The following is a 19,338-nucleotide window of genomic DNA, read 5'->3' as shown; positions in this document are numbered from 1 at the left end:
TTCCCAGCAATTTTCCAGTATATGATAGTCCATTAACAATAGTCACACTGTTGGAAGTTACATCCTCACAGCTTATTCTTTTTATAACTGAAAATTTGAACTCTTTGACCTACATCTATTTCCTCCTCTCCCCAACCTCTGGCAACCACCCTTCTATGAAATAGGTATTTTTATTTTTGTTTTTAAGATTCCACATAGAAATGGTACCACACAGTATTTGTCTTTTTCTCTCTGGTTTACTTCAACTAGCTTAAGGCCCTCCAGCTTCATTCATGTTGTCAAAATGACAGGATTTTCTCCCTTTTTTATGGCTGAATATATTGTTAAGTGAAAAATATTCCATTTGATATAGATGATATCTGTATATCACATTTTCTTCTTTGTCAAAGAGCATTTAGAGTGTTTCCATATCTTGGCTATTGTGAATAGTGCTGCAGTGAGCATTGGAGGGCAGATGCCTCTTTGAGATACTAATTTATAGTCGACTAACTTTTGACAAGGCACAAAGAATGCACAATAGGGAAAGGGTAGTCTCTTTCAAATTGGTGTTGGGAAAATTGGATATCCGCATCCAAAAGAATGAAACCGGACCCCTCTCTTACACCTCTCACAAAAATTAGCTTGATATTGGGGGGGGTCCAACCGTTTGGTATCTCTGGGCTGCACATTAAATACACAAACACTAACGAAAACTAATAAGCAAAAAAAAGGTTTTGAGTAAATTGATGATTTTCTGTTGGGCCGCCTTCATAACCACCCTGGGCCATGTGCAGCCTGCGGCCTGCGGGCTGCGGGCTGCGGGCTGGACACCCCTGGGAGACTTAAATCTGAGACCTGAAACCGTGAAACTCCTAGAGGAGAGCAGAGAAAAAGCTTTTGACATTGCTCTTAGCAGTGATTTCTTGGATAAGATACCAAAAACGCAAACAAACGCTAAAAAAAACAATGGGACTACATCAAACTAAAGAGATTCTGTATAGCAAAGAAAACAATAAAAAGGCAACACAGAATGGGAGAAAATGAGATAAGTGTACATCTGATAAAGAGTTAATATCCAAAACATATAAAGAATTCATGGAACTTGGTAGCAGAAAAGCAAAAAATCCAATTTAAAAATGGACAAAGGACCTGAATAGACATTCTTCCAGAAAAGATATGACAGCTAGGTACATGAGAAGGTGCTCAACATCACTAATCATCAGGGAAGTACAGCTCAAAACCACGATGAGGTAATACCTCACCAGTTACGGGGGACTGTTATTAAAAAGACTATAAGAGAGAACAGGTATTGACAAGGATCTAGATGCAGGGGTGCCCACCCTGTGGGCTGCATGCAGCCCAGATGCCTATGAATGCAGCCCAACACAAAATCGTAATTTTACTTTTAAAACATTATGAGGGTTTTTTTGTTTTCATTACTGTTGTGTATTTAATGTATGGCCCAAGACAGCTCTTCCAGTGTGGCCCAGAGATACCAAAAGGTTGGACACCCAGAAAAGGAAACCCTAATGCACTGTTGGTGGGAATGGAAATTGGCACAGCCACTATAAAAAACAGTATAGCTATTCCTCAAAAAAATGAAAAATAACAAGTACCATATACTTAAGCAGTCCCACTCCCAGGTGTATATATCAGTTTATCTTTTTTGAACTTCAGTTCTTGTGACTTTTGTTCTTTTGTTCTGCCTTTCAAATTATTGTCCATTACTAATTTACAAAAAAAGGCACAGTAGGTTCCAATCTCTGCAATATTTTATAGAGGCTTACACAACACTTCATATTAATTCTCATCTTTTGTTTATATTCCTTTCAAATAACTCATAATATATATGAAAACAACTGGCACCTGGTAAGCACTAAGGAAATGTTACTTAAATATTTGTCTTTTGACCTTTTTTAAGCCTGACAGAGCTTCTGGGATTCCTAGCCAAGGCATCATAACCAGTCTTTGCTCTCACTTTCATCCAGGGTTTTCTACCATTTTAGAACAGAAGAAATGTTCTGTTAGAAGGAAAATTTTTTAATTAAGACTTTTAGATACGTGGAGAAGTTTTATTAAACTATTAGGTTAAAATTGATCTTCTTATATTATCGTAACACCAGGACTTTTCTTTTGTTAATTAGCTACCTGCGAAATGTGTGGGATGGTTGGTGTGCGAGATGCTTTTTACTCCAAAACAAAGCGTTTCTGCAGCGTTTCATGTTCAAGAAGCTATTCGTCAAATTCCAAGAAGGCAAGCATTTTGGCCAGACTTCAGGTAACGGTACAGAAACCTTCTTATTCTTTATATCTATTATTTCTATGCTTTTCACCGTTTCTCTGTCATTTGACTGTGATTCACTGCACTCCACCGCTGCCCATTGGTCAGTCGCCATTTTACACCCCACATTTCTAGGATATAGGTGAGGTCCAATGTTTTTCAGTCTATAGAATTGACAGCTATTATAAATAGACAAGGCATATTATCCAGAATAAACTGAGTTGTGTAAGTGAATTAAAAATACCCTTTTTCTAAAAAATTACAGGTACAATACCCTTTTATATACAGAAATTGAAGCCATTTTCCCCTCTCGCTTTCTTTTGAGTTAACATCAAGGTAGATCTTTCAGCACTCGTGGGGACGTGATTTATCCTTTGGTTTTATTTTCCCATCATCTTGGCTTTGTACTTTTGATAACAACCCATTTGATACCTTGACCAAATGTATTTGTTAATCCAACTAACCTTTTTGAAAACATACCTAATACAGAAGGAAAATCCTCTTTCACTAAATGTGCATTAGTACCTACAAAATGACTAGCGAATTGACCATTGGTCTAAGTTGCTTCTATTGTAGCATATAAACAACTTTTTCAAGTCGTTACATATCTAGTTCTTGTCATTATTTTACTTTGATGATCACATCTTTTTCTTAGTCTCCTTTAACTTATTATTGTGATCATTACGTAGCACTGAAAGGGTTATTTAAGTCCCCCAAATTAAGGAAATACATCACTTAGATGTATTTCTATATTTCAGAAAGACAGTGCCTAAAGATCCTGAGCATTGGTCTGTACCCAAATGGATGGCAGTTTGTCACACTGAATTTGGCCCATGATCATTTTGTCATTGATCTTTTGCGTTAGCACTAAAGGTATAAACCTCAGTCACTTGCTCTTTAAACGTTAAATTATCTTTTCTTACCATATAAATTAGCAATGCTTGGCAACCTGCATGAGTGAATAACCACTGGTTTTATCTAGTAAAAGAAAGAATCAAGTATTCATCACAGCCTATATTTTAACATGGGATGTAATTTTTTATTAACATATTAATTGCATATTGCTATTTTTGTCTATGCCAGCCCTGCTACCCATATTAGATATCTGCATTGTGGCAGAACTCCAGAAAACATTTCTCATGTTAAAATTCCTTGTATGTTCCCTCTGCTTTAATAATTTTCTAAACCCTCAGTGTTTACTTAAGCAGAATAAGTAGTAGTGTGCAGTCAAGTTAGTTTTTGGTGTTGGCGGGGGTGGTGAAAAGAATCCTATTTACTTAACTCTTCTTGTTTTAGGGTAAGCCTCCAACAAAGAAAGCAAAAGTTCTTCAGAAACAACCTTTAGTTGCTAAACTAGCCGCATATGCTCAATATCAAGCTACCTTGCAAAATCAAGCAAAGACTAAAGCAGGTAATATGGGTGAATGTAATAGAGGTGAAATACTTGATACTGATTCATCTGGTTTTATTAATGACATTTTAATTTTGAATTTTGTTTAGCTAAGCTGTTTCTGTTCCCTGTTAGCACATGACACTAGGCTTCCTGATGATGGTTTTGATTTCAGTAAATTATTCTAGAAGAGGATATTTGCATTCACAAGGTCCAGTGTTTGTGACAGCCTCCTTTATATTAACTTTTTTTTTTAATCTGGTTTAGTATTTATTTTTACGTACTGATTCTCTGTGCTTTGGATGGTCGGGAGCACTGTGGGGACAACCGGCAATGAAATAGGACATTTAGCAGGCTTCAAAGGGGGTGGCAAGAAGAGAGTCTTAAAAGGAAAGGACCATTTCTATTAGGAGATTCTTAACAGAAGTGCAAAGGCAGGGCGGTAAATAAGGAGTAAGGTAATGAAAACTCCTAGTATTGGGTGGTAGATATCGGATAGACTTCTCCCTAAGGTTCACAGTAGGAGCTGCGTGGTAATAAAAACAAAAGCAGCGTAGCCACATTGTTACCATTAACACATCTGCTCCCAGCTTCTCATAATGGAGAGCTCCTACCTCACTTTGAGGAACCATGTTGTATGTAAAAGACTTAAATTGCTACTTGTTTGCAAATATAATTTATGCTGAAGTTCATGTTCATTTAGAGAAGCTCCTTAAACTTATACAGGAAAAAAAACTTTAAAGGTGATAAATCAATTTTATACCACTTTAAATTTTAAAATAATAACCTTTTTGAGGATTGTAATATATCTAAATTTATTTTATTTCAACAGTAGTCTCCATGGAAGGTTTCAGCTGGGGTAACTACATCAATAGCAATAGCTTTATAGCAGCTCCAGTTACCTGCTTTAAACATGTGAGTATGGAATTTCTCACCTCATATAGAAATACTTATCCATTGCTTAAATCTGAAGGTACAATAACACCAAAGCATCTTATCCTTAGATCTTTATTTTATACCTTGTAATGGAAATTTTTTTTTTGTATTATACTTAACCATAGCTAAAAAATAAATTCTATTTGTTTTACAAGTAAAAGTTTTATATAAAGAAATTGCAATCCAAAATTATTTTAAACAAGGACAACTACTAGTCTCATCAATTTTGCATTAAGTTGCTGGTTTTGTAATCAAAAATAGTTGTACATTGGCAATGTCATATAGTTTAACCTAATAGAAACCATCTATCATGTATGTAACCTAAATCTTTGTGATTTGACCTGGTGATTCAGAAAGGAAAGGATCTTTGTTCCAGATTTATTTTTGTCTCCAAATGTAAAACCACAAAAACAAAGAAGGAACTGTTAGTAATAATAGTATTGTGGGCTGAAATATGTGATAAATATGCAAAAATCCTTTGCAAGGTTTTTTTTTCTTTTTTTAGCAATGAGATTGTACAGATCCTCAGAAATAATTCAGAACCATGTTTAAAATGTATCTGATAAGTTCTTTCCTTTTGATGCTTTTTGATTTGATTATCTGTGATAAATTATATGCAATGCTTTTTTTAACCTGACTACGAGTTTAATTTATATTTAAATGTTCTGTCTGCTACTGACCATGTATAAGAAGAAAAGAGAATTTAGAAAATTAATGAATGAAGTTTGTTTACACTTAACATTAAGCTAGGGCTATACGTTTAAATAACAGCATGTAAACACAACTGAATGGAAATCCAAATGAATTTTCATTCATTCACAGCCAATACAGGATCTTGATCAAGGTCAAGCATATTAATTTAGTCGTAGAAATATAAATTAGAGTATGTTCATTCATTTGCTAGTTTTCTTTCTTGAAAGTGCAAGTGTCAAGCCCTTAGTCCTGACAGCGTGCTGTCTGAAGCAACTTAAGTGAAATCGTAGATACTTTATCTCAATGTAAAGTAGGTGATTTATTTTACTGTAATGTTGATAATGGTGTCACATTTGTGAAATATATTAAATACATGACAACAACAGTTTTAAAAAGAACTAAGCAAATCTTTTAACTGTCCTCTCTTGGGATAGTTCTTTCTGGTACTAAGAAGCTCAGAATTAGATTAAGTTCCCAGTTATAATAGGTCTTTCATCCTAGATTCCTGGAACATTTTTCTGCTGTCTCCTGAATAGCCTTTATGTCTTTACTATCTTTATTTTAATTCTGTTTTTTATGCTTTAATATAATAAGCCGTGTCAAGCTATTTTATTTAAGTAGACAGAATATTTTTTAAAATAGCATTTGAGAGTCCCAGTAGCATGTTTTATTTCGTTCATGTCTTTGAATAGTAAAACTATATTAAAATTCTATGAAAGAAAATGTCATAATAATGAAATTGAATAATTTTGTTTTTTACTTCCTTCTTCTAAGATTAAAGTATCCTGTCACACAGAACAGAGCATCTAGCCTCATTCATATTATTAATAATGAATAATGTGGAGCCCCCTCTTTTGCATTCAGAAGTGAGGCATCTGGCACCCAGTGCCTTTTTGTCCCACTCATCTTTCTTTACTGCCTTGTCCTTATCAAATAGGAAAAATCTTACATTGGTAGTTTCTTGGTATATTTTAGTACAAATGAGTTTGCTTTGTTTCCTTAACCAGCATCTTCTATTTAAAGCCATTTGGTTTAGGACATCACCCTTCATGCTACACTTGATTTTGTTCTGTAGAGTTGACTCTTCATGGTTCTCCCTCTGAGATAGCTTTCTAGGTCTCCAAAGAGAGTTAGTAGCTTTGGCTTTAGAAAACCTATTGTTAAAAGCAGCTGGGGACACAAGATCCTGCCTTATATTATCAGTCTTCTGGTCTTCTCAGACTTGACCTGTGCCCTGGCACTGTTCGTCAGTAGGGCCCTCTTCTTCCAGACTCTGCATATGCCTTGTCTTCAGCTTGAACACAGATTGGGAGCCTTTCCCTGATCTTGTGGGATTCAAACGTAACTTAAAAAAAAAAAAACACCACTCAGTGTGTAACATGGAAGCAGAATTGTTCTGAGTAAACCAGCGATTTAGGGTGAGGGCAGTGTCAGAACCTTAAGAGTAGAATTCCTCTTTCCATGGTGTATCTTCTGGCAATAAAATTTCTGCCAAGTATATTATATTACAGGACTGTATTCTCTTTGGTAGTTGCTGTAATTATTCATAGTGGTTTATAATCACAACAGTGTTTGATGTTTTTTATAATTTAGCAATGGAAATCAAGCCCAGCTGTCATTAAATATGTCCACTTAGAAATCTGTTTATTACGATTTCTTAAGCGTCAGAATTCCCTCTTTCCCCGATAAACATAGCTAGGATAAGAAGCAGCCGCCGCGATTGGTCTGGAAGAGGCGGGATGGTATGGCCAGTCTTGGCCCCTGGCCTTTGGCTCTGCCTTCTTGGCAGTCTCTGGGGTTGGAAACCACTGAGTTAGATGGTATCACTTTTAATTAATCCTGAATCGTATGGTCACAAAGCTGTAAGTCATCTTAAAAAACATCTAGTTTATTTGATCCATCTCTTCTTATAAATAAGGAGACTTACTACTTTTTTTAGTAGCTAGATTGTAATTTTCAATTTTGGGCTTTAACCTGCATTTCATAATGCAAAATTTTTTTATTTGTTTGTTTTTAACATCGACTTCAATTAAGCCTATATAGGAAAAACCCTCCTGTGTTTCTCCTTTACTCACATACTAGTACCACACAATAGTCCTAACACTGGATTTAGGGGTTTTCCACACAGTAAGCAAGTCTCTAACACCAGCTAAGTATCCTATAATTTAGTTCACATCTGACACTGTCTACCTGAAGTGAGTGAACATCAATCAGATCCCACAAAATAACGGCTCAGTCCCACAAAACAGCCCCCACTTCAGACACCAGTCAAAAGTCCCAGGTTGTCACCTGTACTTCGAACAGACCAGCTATAAATTAGAGTTTCCATGACCCCTTGGGTTCAATAATTTGCTAACATGGTTCACAGAACTCAGGGAAACATGTTTACTGGTTTATTATTAAAGATAAAGGATACAAATGAAGAGATACCTAGGGCATGGCATGTGAAAAAGGGCACAGAGCTTTCATGACCTCTCCAGGCATGCCACCCTCCTAGCACCTGCGCTGCGTCACCAGCCCAGAAGCTCTCCCAACCCTGTACATTGGATTGGGATTGTCATGGAGGCTTTATCGCATAAGCGTGATCTCCTGCCCATCCCCTCTCATTTTTCCTGGGAGATGAGGGACGGGGCTGAAAGTTCCAAGCTTCCAATTATAACTTGGTGTGCCTGTGACCAGCTCCCATCGCGAAGCTGTTTAGAAGCCTACAAAAAGTTGCCCTTTAGAACGACATTCCTTCATCCAAGAAATTCCAGTGGATTTAAGGGCTCTGTGTCAGAAACCAGGGCCGAAGACCAAATGTTCAAGTGAAAGATGCTTCTGATGCTCTTACTGCTTAGGGAATTAGGGAGGTTTTAAGAGCTCTGTGCCAGGAACCAAGGAAGAGACCAATATGTATTTTTTTTCTGTTATTTCACAGCCCCAAAAAGCAGTGTCCATTTCTATCCTAACTGCGAAAAATTTCCAAAATACTACTATAGAACCACATGCCAGTTAGGTGCAATATATACATTAATGAAATTCACAGGTTATTTTCTTCTAGTAGAAATTTATGTTTGGACCCAAGAGAGCCCCCAGTTAATCTAAGCGTATACAGAACATTAGCTGTAAAGCACTGTTATTTTTTTTTAAAGACTGTTGTCTTAAATCGAAGCACTCCTATTTCCCGTTATTTGCCTTATAAAATGAAGTAAAATATTTCTCTCCTAAACATTACAGCGCAGAACAAAACGTTCTCATATCAAATGTACATGAATCAAACAAAAGCTAAAGTCATACTCCTTCTTTTATGTATTTACGGGTTTCACATTTCTTTTGTTTGGTACCTGGATGATATAGACTGGTGTCTTGTTTTATTGCCACTGCTAAAGCCAGAAATGTCATCATCCTACTTTTTGCCCTTGAAAATAATTGCAGTTTTATGTATTTTTTTTAAAGGTCCTTTGTACATGTAAGCTGTACCTTTAAAGCTTATTTGTCTGTACATTTTCATTTCACTTCCACAAATATTACCCGGTGTTTCTTACATGATATTTTTAATCCTCTCTTTGGTACCTGACATGTACACCAGCTATTTTGAGGGAATAAGGTTATTGATATTTCTTCGCAACCTGTATCACAAGTATACATTTAAATTTTAAGAACAAAAGAAAAGCCCTTTTGTTTGTATATGTACAGTAACAATAGTTTATAGCAAAACTTATCTATTTGTCAGGTATGTGCTTACCAGTAAAATAATCTCTTCTAAGGTTAAAAAAAAAAGTTTTCCCTAGCCTTGACCACACATACGCACTTTCACATGACTCCCTTGAAAGCTGAAAATAAATAATGACTTCTCATCCATTTTAACCATGTTGGAATCTTCACTTTGTCATCCTAGATTGCAGAATTTCTTTCTAATGGAAATAAAACTTAATTAGTTTTGGCACTTAGTAGTGCTCCATGTGAATTAGCTATTGTTTTGCCACACAAGAGTCTCTGCAAGAAAGCAGTGAACTGTGGTATAACAAAAATCACCAGTTTTAAAGAAAACCTAAATCTAGATTATTTTCTTAATTTTGGTCTGTTCTCTAACGTGTTTTTCTACTGCAGCCTCTCAATTCTTAAACAATATTGGTTAAGGTTTTTTTTTTTTTTTTTTTTAGATTTTATTTATTTTTAGAGAGGGAGAGAAATGTCAATGTGTGGTTTCCCCTCATGTGCCCTGACTGGGAACCTGGCCTGCAACCCAGGCATGTGCCCTGACTGGGAATCGAACTGGTGACCCTTTGGTTCACAGGCCGGTGCTCAGACTGCTGAGCCACACCAGCCAGGGCATGTGTTTTTTTTGTGTTTTTGTTTTTGTTTTTGTTTTTTTAGTTATGTACTGTTTTTTGCCTTTCAAACTAGTGACCCCTGCTTTCTGTCTCTTTTTATGTTGTACACATGGCATTCTCTCATTCGTAATCTCACTTCTGCCCCAAGCATCCCCCCCTTTTTTTTGTAGTGTCCTTGCACCCCCCCCATCTCTCTGCTCCCACCACCCCAAAAAGTAGGTTCTAGTATTGAAAGGTGAGTGGGCTTTCTGGACAAAGAGGGAACAAATCTTTTTCCTGTTAATTCTAGCAAGTAGTAGTTAGGAGTACTTTCAGGTTCATTTCCTCTGATCTTTCCTCCCTTATTTTAGCCAAATACTTCATCTTTTTCTACTTGATGCACTTTAGTAATCTTAAACCTGTTAATCTTAAAGTAGTTTAATGGTGGCTTTTTCTGCATCTGTCATATTATCATTGGGATTGATTCTTTTTTGGTTACCTAGTGCAACCTCAGGGCTAACCTTCTGCCCACTTAAATTCTATTAATATTGAAGATTGTGCGTGGTTATCAAGAGTTACAGGTTGGCAGCTCTATGGAAGGAAATTTGTATTTCTGCAGTGAAGCCTCATGTGTGCAGTGTATCAGCCCTCTTAGGGTCTAAGTACTAGCCATCCGGGCTATTGGACTATCTGGGAATGTTCTTGAAGTGCAGAAAATAAGACTTCCCACCAAATTATTCTCTAACAGACAGTCAGGTGGAGTTTTTACATTTGCGCTGGGGAGCCCTCAGCGTTTGGATTTGGCCATGTCCTGCAGGACCTGATGATAGCTTACCTTACAGGGAAGGAGAGTCGCTCCCAGATAGCCCTCACGAGTGGCCCTGGAGCAGGAAGTGCGGAAGCAGATCTTCCTGGTTTGGGAGGAGCCTGAGGTGGACCTCTCGTCCTGAGTCTGGAAGGTAAATTTGTTGTTACCTGTAAATTATGGTTCTGCTAGTTCATGCTATGCCAATCCAGACTTTCAGAGGTATCCCTCCTGCCAGCAAGAGAAGACAGATGACTTGGATGAAGATGGCTGTCAAGCCCTGGGTCATTTAGTCTTCCACACTTAAGAATATTCATTTTAAACAAAAGGGCAGATATATATATATAATTGCCTTATTATATTTCAACACATCGAGCACATACTATGCAATGACTGTGGTGCTCTTTTATGTTGTTTTCGTTTCCTCTTTTTTCTTTCTTAGAGTAAACCATATGGATTGGTTTAAGAGGGCCTAGCAGAACCACAAACTTACAGGCAAGAACAAATGTCACTTTCTGCTACTTTCTCCTATACCAATCCAGACTATAGGGACCAAAGCATAATACCCCCACCAAAATCAACATTAACTTCATTTTTTAAGTGAGCATATGGATACTGTGTTTTCTGTAATAAAATGTAACTAAAAGTTATTTTCTCCAAACAATTATTAAAGCTTTTCTTAAAAATTCAGTATGACATTGTCATATATAATTCAAAAGGGAGTCCTATATACCAAATTCACTTAGCGTTGTACCAACATAACCCCCAACTGGTCGGCAATACCACGCCTCTTTCTTCTCAATGAAAAGTAAACCCATTCCATAAGATTTGGCAGCTAATAAAGAGGGATAAATGCACTACCTTAATTCAATACATTTAACTACATCTGTCTGCTCTGATTGGTTCTTCCTCGCAGAATTGAATACATGTTCTTTGTGTTCATTTATTTTAGCTTAATCTATGTTACCTACCTTCTTTCCCGCCTCTCCTTTTCTGATCATATCTGCTGGCAATAGGGATGGCCCTAGTCTAGAGTGATATAGGGGGAGATAGCAGAACCTGAAGAGTTCAATATTTCAATTTTAAAAAAGCAGAAAGAGGTAGTCATAATGGATGTATAATTTTTTTGTACAGCTCAAGGAGAGAGTTATGTGTACCCTTCCAGAATCATAAATAGTTGAGATAGGCCACTGTCTCCAAGTTACTGAGATAGATTCATTGTTGCTACTTGAAGCAATTAGCCACAAATTGATTCTGTGTCTGGTTGCAGACCTATCCTGGTTCAGTATTTGGTGTTTTCTTCCTCTCCTTCAGAAATCCTATATAAACTATTGAGAGGATAGGGGTTGAATATTGTTTTAGGCTAATCCTCCTGTTGGGTTAGCGTTTGCCAAGTATGGGAGTCCTTGCATGAAAAACATTGCCAAGTGTTCAAATTGGCTAGTTTGTGTAAGTCCTAGATGTCTTTGTTTATTCATCTTTGAGCTTTGGAGCTATTTTGTCTTTTTCTGATTTGTCTGTATTATCGGGTCTTTTATAACCCCACCTAATCCTTTTCTCTATGATCAAGGTGCTAAATTATATTTAATGAGGAACTGATAGCAAGGGCAACAGAGACTGTTTAGTATTATCAGCGTTTATATTTTCCTGAATTCACTTATTTGATGTAATCAGCCATTGCATATGCACCAGATAATTGTAAATGGCCTCAAGGTTTTGTTTGTTTGTTTGTTTTTTAATCCTGACCCAAGGACATGCTCTTTGATTTTAGAGAGGGAGAGAAATATCCATGGTAGGTAAAGAAACATCAACCACTTGCCTCTCATACAGGTCCTAACTGGGACCAAACCCAGAACCCAGGCATGTGCCCTGATGGGGAGTCAGACCCATGACCTTTTGGTTGACAAGAAGATGCTCCAACCAACTGAGCCACACCAGCCTGGGCAATGGCCTCAAGTTTTAAGGGTTAAAATGGAATAGAAATTGTAATTTGGAAACATGTGAGAGTTTTGAAAATCCCTCCAGAGTGCTCATTTGGTTGGTTTTCTGAATCCCCATCTTAACCATTTGGTGTAAAGACTAGTGATTACCATTTCTAACATTGAAAGTTTTTTTCTTTGTTTAAAGTAGCTCCTACATGAAAAATTTAGAAATAATAAATTATTTAACCATGGTATGCATCTCCAAAAACTTTTAAACTCCAACTTTTAAATAACTCTACCCAGTACTTTTGCCACATGTCTGTTTTAACAGGCTGTTTTTCTGTTCTATGAATTTTAACTAAGTTGAAAATACAAATAAGTTTTGCTTCTCCTTTGTTATCGGAAACCACATTGCTGATGGGAATTCTTTTTCTTTCAGCTCTTTGGTGAGATCTTTTAAAATTAGGAATTAAAGTGCATTCGTTCAGTATATGTTAAAAATAATGAGTTTCTTAAGTCAACTTTATCCTGTGAAATCTACCAAGTTGTGATTCAGCTTTTACAAAAATTACTGCTCAAGTCTTGTATTAGGATAGTATTGAATTGTGAAGTCAACATGGATCTATTCTAGTATATGTGAACCCTCTTCTTCATCTTGAGTATGACCCTGTCACTGGATTTTTCCAAATAGAATTCTGTGAAAAAGGAAATAATTACATTTGTAAAGAAAAGTGAATGAATTAAATGGCATTTGTAGTTTAACATGTTATTGTTGACGGTAATGCTTAATTTTGGATGGACTGTTTTAGGTGTTACAAGATGATAATTTAATAATTTTTATATGACAGGCACCTATGGGGACCTGCTGGGGTGATATCTCAGAGAATGTGAGAGTAGAAGTTCCCAATACAGACTGCAGCCTACCTACCAAAGTCTTCTGGATTGCTGGAATTGTAAAATTAGCAGGTGAAAAGCACGCTTAATACATTAGAAAATGCTGAATGTGTTTGTAACTTACAAGGAAGCATATCTGTAAAGTTTGCAAATGTTGCCAAGTAAGTGAATATGGTAATAGGACAGGGGTTGGCAAACTTTTTCTGTAAAAAGCAAGGCAGTCAATATTTTCAGCTCTTGGGCAATACAGTCTGTTGTAGCTATTCAACTCTACCATTGTAGCATGAAAACCGCCATAGTGATACATAAATGAAAAGACATGGCTATATTTTGATAAAACTTACAGGCACTGAAATTTGAATTTTATATAAATGTCACGTATCATGAAATACTGTTCTTCCTTTGTTTTCTGTTTTTTTAACATTAAAAATGTAAAAACCATTCTTTGATCGCAGAGTGTAAAAAACGGGCTAGATCTGTAGGCCAGTAATATAGTTTGCCAATCCCCTGGAACAGGAAAATACTTTGAAAAGTAGGACATAGTTGAGGCACTAAAAAAAGTGATAAGATTTGTAATACCAAAAAGTAAACTAGTGTTGATAATTTTATGTATCTTGGCTTCTTCCTTTTTTTCTTCATCCTCACTATCTTTGTATACTTTGGCCCTTATTAATTGCTCATGAAATAAATGCGTTAGGTGTTTACTACATTAGACTATAAGCAAGTGATGTGCAGAAGTGTAAGACTTGTTTTCTTCAGCAAGCTTACATCTGCCAAATGTTGGGTATGTTTATGACAAGGTGCTCAGTGAGTGGTGGTATAGTAGCACACTGTAGTACTTTAGAGGAGGGACAGCCACTCAAGCAAGAAAAGTTGTCCTTATCTGGACAACTGGAAGAGGTGTCTTATTCATCCTATTCTTTCTAGTCCTCTCTCCAGAAATTCTCCCCAAAACACCCTGCATACTGGTCGCTGTGTTCTGCTGATAAACTTAATTTACCTAAAAATGATCTTAATTCCATTCTTACACTCAGATGTCTTTTTTTTTAATTATTGGTTTTTACAGAGAAACATCGATTTATTGTTCCACTTATACATGCATTCATTCATTGTTCTTGTATGTGCCCTGCCTGGGGATCGCGGCTGGAGCCTTGGCGTTCCCAGGCGATGCTCTAACCAACTGAGCTGCTTGGTCAGGGTGTGCTCAAATGTCTTTAATGGTTCCTTTGTCCATAAAGGATGAAGATGGTCAGCATTTACAGCTATTTGAGTTGTACCATATACCAATGACCACATTTTTTGATGCTCCCCAACATAAGTGATCTGTTCTAATGAGATTAATCGTCCTCCTCCCTCATAGAATCTGTTCTCTGTCACCTCTGTGCCTTTGCTTACTCCCACAGGAATGTGCCATGCTTTTCTTTTTTAGTTTAATACAAATAATTATTTTTTATTATATTTTACTGATTGTGCTATTACACTTGTCCTGATTTTTCTCCCTTAGCCCCCTCCACCCAGCACCCCCTCCTCCCTCAGGCAGTCCCCCCACCATTGTTCATGTCCATGGGTCATGTGCATACTTTCCTTGGCTACTCGATTTCCTATACTGTACTTTACACCCCCTTGAATATTCTGTAACTGCCTATTTCTACTTCTTTGGTTTGCAGGCTGGCACTCAATCCACTGAGCCACACCAGCTAGGGCCCTATTTATACTTCTTAATCCCCTTACCTCTTCACCCATTCCCCCAAACTCCCTCCCTTCTAGAAACCATCAAAATGTTTTTTGTACCCATGACTCTGTCTCTGCTCTTCTTGTTTGCTTAGTTTCTTAAATAAGCCCCTTTAACATATAATAATGGTTTGGTGATGATGAACTCCTCTAGTTTTTTCTTGTCTGGGAAGCTCTTTATCTGCCCTTCCATTCTAAATGCTATCTTTGCTGTATAGAGCACTCTTGGCTGTAGGTCCCTGCTTTTTATGACTTTGAATATTTCTTGCCAGTCCCTTCTATCCTGAAAAGTTTCTTTTGAGAAATCAGCCAACAGTCTTAATGGGAATTTCCCTGTAGGTAACTAACTTCTTTTCTTTTGCTGCTTTTAAGATTATCTCTTTATCTTTAACCTTTGGTATTTTAATTTTGATGTGTCTTAGACTGGCCCTCTTTGCATCCATCTTGTTTGGGACTCTCTGCTTCCTGGACTTAAATGTCTATTTCCTTCACCAAATCAGGGAAGTTTTCTTTCATTATTTTTTCAAATAGGCTTGCAGTTTCTTGCTCTTTCTCTTCTCCTTCTGTCATCCCTATGATACAACTGTTGGACCTCTTGAAGTTGTCCCAAGGCTGCTTATACTGTCCTCATTTTTTGGGATTCTTTTTTCTTCTTCTTGTTCTGATTGGTTGTTTTCTGCCTCCTTACGTTCCGAATCATTGATTTGATTCTTGGCTTCATCCACTCTACTGTTGTTTCCTTGTAAAATGCTCTTTATTTCAATTAGCGTATCCATTGTTTCTGACTGGGTCTTTTTTATGCCATTGAGGTCCTCACTAAGTTCCTTGAGTATCCTGATAACCAGTGTTTTGAACTCTGCATCTGATAGATTGCTTATCTCCAGTTCATTTAGCTCTTTTTCTGCAGTTTTGATCTGTTCTTTCATTTGAGCCATATTTCTTTGTCTCCTCGTTCTGGCAGCCTCCCTGTGTTTGTTTCTATATCTTAGGTAGAGCTGCTTTGACTCCCTGTCTAGGTAGCGTGGCCTAATATAGTAGTTGTCCTTTAGGGTCCGGCAGCACAGCCTCCCCTGTCACCCAAGCTGAGTACTCAAGGCGTGCATTTTGTGTGGGCTGAGTATATCAATAGGAGGGATTTACCCAGTCTAGTCAGCTGCAAGGGTTGGCTGTGACCACTGACCACCAGCCTCCACCCTCTGTGGAGGATCAGCTGTGCAAGGGTAAGGGGGTGATGCTCCGATGTGGTCAGTACTTGTCCACTGGGTGCACTGGCCCTGGGGTTTCTTGGGTGGTGCAGGCCAAGATCAGCCCCCATCTGTGGTTTGCCTGGATTATAAAGCAACCTGAGATGGCTGCTACATGTGCTGGGTTTGGAGATTACCAGGCAAAGCCAAGCTGTGAATCTAGGCTGGTTGCTGCTAGTGCCTGGCCTGGGGGTCACTGGGGGTTGCTTGTTGGAGAGGATTTAGGAAGTTGTGTAGCAGGAGCCAAGATCAGCTATTCATACGGAAAAGCAGCTTGTGTGGGCCCGGAAGTTGGATAGGGTGGAGTCTCTGGGAATCTTCAAGGTGGGTCAGTGTTGGCCAGGTTGATCGGGTCTCAGGTATGGTACCAGCTTGCTAGCTCTGTGAGGGAAGGCTTTAGAAAAGGGACAATGGCCTCTGCTTGCCTTAATGCCAGACACTTTAGTTCCTCCGTTTATGCCACTGGTGCCTTTCAAGCTACTACCCCAGTGCTGGAGCTCAGAAGGAGTGAGTCTGAGTAGGTGAGTCCGTGTGCGGGTTCTTTAAGAGGAACTGCTTGGGGCTCCAGCAGTATCTTTCATGGACTCGACTCTCACTGGTTTCTGCAGCCGGAAGTTGTGGGGACATACCTTCCGGGCACTGGAACCCTGGGCGGAGGGACCTGGTGTGGGACTGGGACTCCTCACTCCCGAGATACCTTCCCAAAAGTTTATCCACCACTCATGAATGAGGGACCCATCTGTTCTGCACATGCATCCCTCCTACCAGTCTGGATGGATGTGTTTTCTTTAATTCCATAGTTGTCAGACTTCCATTCAACTCAATTTCTGACAGTTCTGAGTGATGATTGTTCTGTATTTTAGTTGTAATTTTGATGTGGTTGTGCGAAGAGGCGAGCCATGTATGCCTACACTGCCATCTTGACTGGAAGCCTGCTTCATGCTTTGCATTTAGCATATAACCCAATTCAATTCTCGCCTTTTCCTTGAAACATTTCCCCAGCTTAATAAGCATTCTCTAAATGATTATATTTTCTACACCATAATTTAAAACAGCGATACAGTGTTTCTATCCTAGGTGTTTAAGTCAGTTGCATTTAATATCCAAGAATTATATCTACCTTCCATTTCTGATTTTACATTTCTATTTTATCTAGTTGCCTCATAGATCTTATTCTAAGCCACTTCAGTGATGTTTAGAAGGGAGCCTGGTGATAATCATGAACTAGAGCTCAACAACAGTTAACTCATGAATTGTTCTGTGAATTTTTGAATTTTAAGGCTAAATGTTTAATGGTATAAATTTTTATTATAGATGTTAACCCATGAAAATGCTGACTGAACTTAGCAGCTGGCCTGAAATATAAATTTATTGGTTCTCTTTTATTCCACTGAAGGCCTTAAGTTAAATCTTGATCTATTTCAACATAAGGTTTATTAAATTATAAATAAGTTATATCATATACTTTCTGTTCTTTCTATTAAACACAAATTCATATTTGCTTAGTACTTAGAGTTTTTAAATGGTTTCTCATACTATTGTTTGTGTTCATTGAATTTCTTTACCTAGCATTTTCAAGTCTTATTTCCAAATAAACAGGACTGAAAAATTTAGACTCTTGTAGTAGCTAAATCCAGATTATCCAAGAATAATTGGTCACCTTATCAGCTGAATAATGTAATTTCTTTGAAATATACTTTAACTGGATTTCTATGACTTGAACAGGTTTTACTAAGTTAACCACACACAATCTCCTTTCTTTTCTTTTCAAAAGTACACATTCTAGTAGAACTTTCCTAACCCTGTTTTCACTGGAAATTTCTGTTTTAGAATTTAAGAAACTATGAGTAAAATTGAAATATATTCAAAGGAGGAAGCCATGCTTTGAAAACAGTTAAACTAATTACATTATACAAATGGTTCTCGGTTGGAACGTTGTCCCATGCACCAAGTGGTTCTCAAAGTCTGATTCACACAACAGTGGCAGCAACATCACTGGGGACTTGTTAGAAATGCAAATTCTCAGACTCACCCACGACCTACTAAGTCAAAATCCCTGGGGTGGGGCCTTGCCCCTGACTGCTCACAAGTCCTGCATGTGTTTCTGCCGCAGATACATACTAACATTTTACAGCCATTAGATCCTGTTGTATTTCATTTGATTTCTCCTTATGTGGGGATTGATTTGTTGGTTTCAGGTTACAATGCCCTTTTAAGATATGAAGGATTTGAAAATGACTCTACTCTAGACTTCTGGTGCAATATATGTAGTTCTGATATCCATCCAGTTGGTTGGTGTGCAGCCAGTGGAAAACCTCTTGTCCCTCCTAGAAGTAAGTAGTTTATTTATCCTTACTGTAATTTAAATATACATAGTTTAATGCAGTTTCACTCGTAACATTAAAGTGATATAGAAATTAAAATTACATGTTTTGGTTGCAGGTAACATATTTGCTGGCAAGACATAACTTGTTTTTTATTGCCCTTCTTCAGGACCTTAATTAATATTCTGAGTTGCAAGGAAATTCATTTTTTTTTAACAAATACTTTATGAAGCAGTTCTACTCTTCACTGAAGTATAACTGGTTCTTTCTTTTGTTTTAGCTATTCAGCATAAGTATACAAACTGGAAAGCTTTTCTAGTGAAACGACTTACTGGTGCCAAAACACTTCCTCCCGATTTCTCACAAAAGGTAAAGACGTAGAAAGGACTGGAGTGTCAAATGAGAGCTCTGTAAAAAGGAGTAACTTCCAAGTTTTTTAAGGAATTGTTTTAATTTAGTGGCCAGAGCTATATTAAATATCAGTAGTTTTAATAGTACTGTAGTAAAATGACTTGTAGACCTCTGTCCTGAATGCCAAAGAGTTTTTATCTGCTTTTGTGTCAAGGTTTCGGAAAGTATGCAGTATCCTTTCAAACCCTGCATGAGGGTAGAAGTGGTTGACAAGAGGCATTTGTGTCGAACACGAGTAGCAGTGGTGGAAAGTGTAATTGGAGGAAGATTAAGACTAGTGTATGAAGACAGTGAAGACAGAACAGATGACTTCTGGTGCCACATGCACAGCCCCTTAATCCATCATATCGGTTGGTCTCGAAGCATAGGCCATCGATTCAAAAGATCCGGTAAGCACCTGTCACAGGAACTCCTGTTGACAGTAGCGTGGAGG

At 37.6% G+C, this 19,338-nt stretch overlaps 1 protein-coding gene across 6 annotated transcripts in view; it reads left to right on the top strand.

The window, feature by feature from the left end:
- The window catches only part of MBTD1 (mbt domain containing 1), a 67,195-nt gene that overhangs the window by 29,267 nt on the left and 18,590 nt on the right, over positions 1-19,338 (top strand). For 5 of the 6 annotated variants that reach the window (XM_054585423.1, XM_054585421.1, XM_054585422.1 and 2 more), the window contains 7 exons: positions 2,124-2,263; positions 3,557-3,671; positions 4,483-4,565; positions 13,150-13,267; positions 18,369-18,503; positions 18,775-18,863; positions 19,060-19,294. In XM_054585423.1, the coding sequence (XP_054441398.1) occupies positions 2,124-2,263; positions 3,557-3,671; positions 4,483-4,565; positions 13,150-13,267; positions 18,369-18,503; positions 18,775-18,863; positions 19,060-19,294 (915 nt within the window). The remainder of the gene's footprint in view (positions 1-2,123; positions 2,264-3,556; positions 3,672-4,482; positions 4,566-13,149; positions 13,268-18,368; positions 18,504-18,774; positions 18,864-19,059; positions 19,295-19,338) is intronic. The other variant, XM_054585418.1, reaches the window with a different exon arrangement.

This window comes from Pteronotus mesoamericanus, unplaced genomic scaffold (assembly GCF_021234165.1).
Source record: "Pteronotus mesoamericanus isolate MK-2021 breed Mesoamerican mustached bat unplaced genomic scaffold, CSHL_Meso_final contig_84, whole genome shotgun sequence".
Lineage (NCBI taxonomy): Eukaryota > Metazoa > Chordata > Mammalia > Chiroptera > Mormoopidae > Pteronotus > Pteronotus mesoamericanus.
The sequence above is the reverse complement of the archived record's forward strand: the minus strand, read 5'-3'. Positions and strand labels throughout refer to the sequence as shown.